The sequence below is a fragment of the Pogonomyrmex barbatus genome, unplaced genomic scaffold (genome assembly GCF_055798465.1).
Source record: "Pogonomyrmex barbatus isolate J1 unplaced genomic scaffold, ASM5579846v1 scaffold5, whole genome shotgun sequence".
Lineage (NCBI taxonomy): Eukaryota > Metazoa > Arthropoda > Insecta > Hymenoptera > Formicidae > Pogonomyrmex > Pogonomyrmex barbatus.
The window spans coordinates 1945797-1949218 of record NW_028297149.1 but is presented as its reverse complement, the minus strand read 5'-3'; the positions used below and the strand labels follow the sequence as shown (position 1 = coordinate 1949218).

Sequence of the window (3422 nt, the reverse complement as noted above, 5' to 3'; positions counted from 1 at the left end):
ACGAATCGATCAAGAGCGCCACCGTCGACGTTCGCGTAGAATTCGAATGCAAAGAGAACGTTCCGGCTAACACAACGGCTTATTGTCTTATCATTCACGATAGAGTTGTAGAGTATAACCCACTGACGAACGTCGTACGTAAACTCACGTAATCGCGGTTTTCCTACGAGAACGATGCCGAACATACCAATCTTCGTCGATCTGCAAGGTTTTACCGTTCGAAAAAAATTTACAGTTAAAGAGATGGCAATATTAAAAAATGGAAAAGAGCTGACCCATCGAATATTTCGAGAAGCGATACCCTGGAATCTTCTTACAAAAACGGAAAAATCTAAAGCGTGTTGGATAACCTCCAATCATCACGGCCTGCAGTGGAGCGACGGCGACGTCGCGTAGAGACTCTCGAAGCATGTGATTCGAAACAGCGTGTGCGATCAATCGCGAGACGTGCCTAAATGAGTGTACGTCAAAGGCTTGGAAAAAAAGAAGTGGTTAGAGGAAATTCTCGGCTGCGATGTCATCGCGGATCACGACGTGATCGTCGAGACTATTGACGCGGATTTCGAGGATATAGGACGCCTAAGCACTCTGGATGACGTTCGAGCATTTCACTGCGAGCGTCACGCGAAGCATTGCGCAATGGAGAACGTGTGCAAATTGTACGACTGGTGGTCAAAACGACGGGAATGTATCACCGAATTGTAATATCGCATTAACGACTTATATCATATGTCAAATTAATTTTTAATCATTATATTAGATTCAGTGTTTATATATTATAATTAGATTCATTGTTTATACTATAATCGAATTGTTTTATGTCAAATTAATTTTTAATCATTATATTAGATTCAGTGCTTATATATTATAATTAGATTCATTGCTTATACTATAATCGAATTGTTTTATCGCTCGCTATACTTATATATACATGCTTGAGGAAATACACAAAACATTGTTTATGATATATCTCACTTTTATTTCATCTCAATCTTACATCCCAAAGTACAGAGCAACGAGTTCGCAATCGATAATGTCGTTACGATCGTAGGCATCGCTATCGCGTATAACTTTCAAGATATTTTCCTTATCCTTAGCGGTTAACGCAATATCCTTGAAACGTACCAATTTCGCATTAATTTTTCCTAATATCTTGGTCAACGAGATAACGAGTCGACTGATGCAATGCTCGAGCTCGAACATATTTTTCACTGTTTCCTTCGACATGGCCAGGCGAGCCGCGGATGTTTCCAGGCGTAATATCGTCAAGTTGTTGATTTTTCCAAAACGCACGGTCATATTTCCAATATCCAACGGGGCTGGAAAGGACGGTTCTCCGTTGATACTCTGCAGATACTTCAAGAGAACGTCTCGTTGCTCGACAAGCTGTCTCCACATATCGGGCGACATCAAGACCTCCTTGCCATGACTATCTCCCAGAATAATATTCACGCGCGAGGAGCGCTCAAGAGTAACATATACATTAAGAAATTTATATCCCATCTTAGTCAAGGAATATTTTCGTTCTAGAATTCTAACTGAATTATTCGTATAACCGGCGTTACTATGACTCGACGCGATCGATCTGTCATCGTCGAGCGTCCTCTTTCTCCTTTTCGCATCATCGCTCTCGTCGACTCGGCACGTCTCGGAATCCTGCGAGCGCTCGATATCGTACATCTTTACGATCGAAGAGATCGCGCAATACTGTTCGTAAACGTTTCGTATCCTTAGCTCTATACACTATGCGAAAACTTCCGTGCCTCTTCCTCCTCCCTCTCCTCTTCTAAATCGTCCTCTCTCGAAAATACGTTCCTCATCTGAGCGAGTCTTTTCAAAAGAGCGCGCAATTGCTCTAACAATCCGTCCTTTGGACACACGATACCAAAAATCTCTGAATCAAATTTATCGGCCATAGTTATACTTCTAGTAAATTCGTTATATTTGAAGAACTGTCGTTTAACAAAAAAGTACAGATTACTGTCGATGTATCGAACGGCGGACGTTACAGCAGGTGGAATCCCAGGAAATATCGCGTGCAACGAATTATGCCTGACGGCTATCATCGAGCAATCGTCGATCTCGGCCACGATCTCGTCGTTGTAGATCGCGAACGTTCGTCCCGCGTTAGTATTAATCACAGCATTAATTTTCGCATTAGGAGGAAGATTCATATCTTTCAATTTCCTCGGCCAACCCGGTACTAGCTCAAAACTCGGATATTCTATCATATAAACCGTATCGTCGACAAACAATACGAGTTGGCCCGAAGGTCGTCGATACGCACCCGCCAAACGCGTAAAATTATCGGGAAGAAAACGCAGATAGTCCGTCAGTAACAACGACCTGCCGTAAGATTTTCCGTTTAGATCGACCGACCATAAGTAATGTCGATACGTCACATACATTCTATTTTCTAATACCAATACCGCATCGACGCGTCGCAACGCGAACAGATCCGCGGAATTCCCCGTATCGCGCGTCGCAATCGTGGTCGTCGCTACGGTCGTCGTAACTGGTCCCGCAACTGGTTTCGCTCTTTTTCTTAAATTTCTTAAACCGTATAAATTCTGAATGGCAAGAAAATCCGCCTCGCTCAATCGCACGGGAAAGGTCTTAGGGGGAACAAAAGCATACATTATCGCATTTTTTAAAGGACTGTGATGTAATCCTAATGCGTGACCGATCTCGTGCGTCAACGTATGCAACAGGTGAATCGTATCGTCAGGATTAACAGTTAACTCGATGTGCCACTTCTCAGCGCTATCCACGTGCACCTCTGACATTTCTGACGATGGTAAAAAAGCGTGAGCTAACACGTTTCCTGGTCCGTCCAGCAACGACGGACATATTCGGCTTACCTTAATGTCGAGGATCTACAAACGTGTGAAAATCTTTCCGAAACGATATCACGATATCGGGATTCGTCGAATTGCGCTCGAACGTCAGCGACGAATTCGCAGCCCACATCTCGAACGCGACTTCGGTGACTCGTAGAACGCTCTCGCTCGCCAGATGAAAGTTCCACGTGAGATGCGTCTTCGTCCATTTCCTCGGAGAATCGTCCAAGTCATTTAATATATCTTTGACGCCGCATCGTGGTTTACGCATTTGTTCCAATGTAGTTTCGTTAAGAACACCATCACCAGGTATACGATAATACTCCTGAAAAAGTGCAATCGCGTGTCTCAGAGCCAACGTCGCGTTATCTAATATCGTTTGCACGTTATCGCCATCCAGATATCCGTAGGTTTGCAAAAACCGAATCGCCTCCTCGTCGCTGTCGGCGACGGAGTCGCGAATCGCCGCGATAACGGCTAACGCGCACGCGATTACGGCGATTCTACGAGCGGGCGTCATCGCGCGAGACAGAAATCAAATCGACACTGCGCGTCGCCGACCGAAATACGCGCGAACCGTTC

At 44.5% G+C, this 3422-nt stretch overlaps 1 protein-coding gene across 1 annotated transcript; it reads right to left on the bottom strand.

The window, feature by feature from the left end:
- Nucleotides 1-1736: 1736 nt before the first annotated feature.
- LOC105422417 (matrix metalloproteinase-18-like) lies at nucleotides 1737-2786 on the bottom strand. The gene has a single exon (XM_011631772.2). It carries the CDS (start codon nucleotides 2784-2786, stop codon nucleotides 1737-1739), a length of 1050 nt encoding a protein of 349 aa, XP_011630074.2.
- Nucleotides 2787-3422: the final 636 nt, after the last annotated feature.

What these genes read in the sequence shown, in the direction of transcription:
- LOC105422417 (XM_011631772.2), bottom strand. Translation starts at nt 2,786, where the DNA reads ATGTCAGAGGTGCACGTGGATAGCGCTGAGAAGTGGCACATCGAGTTA.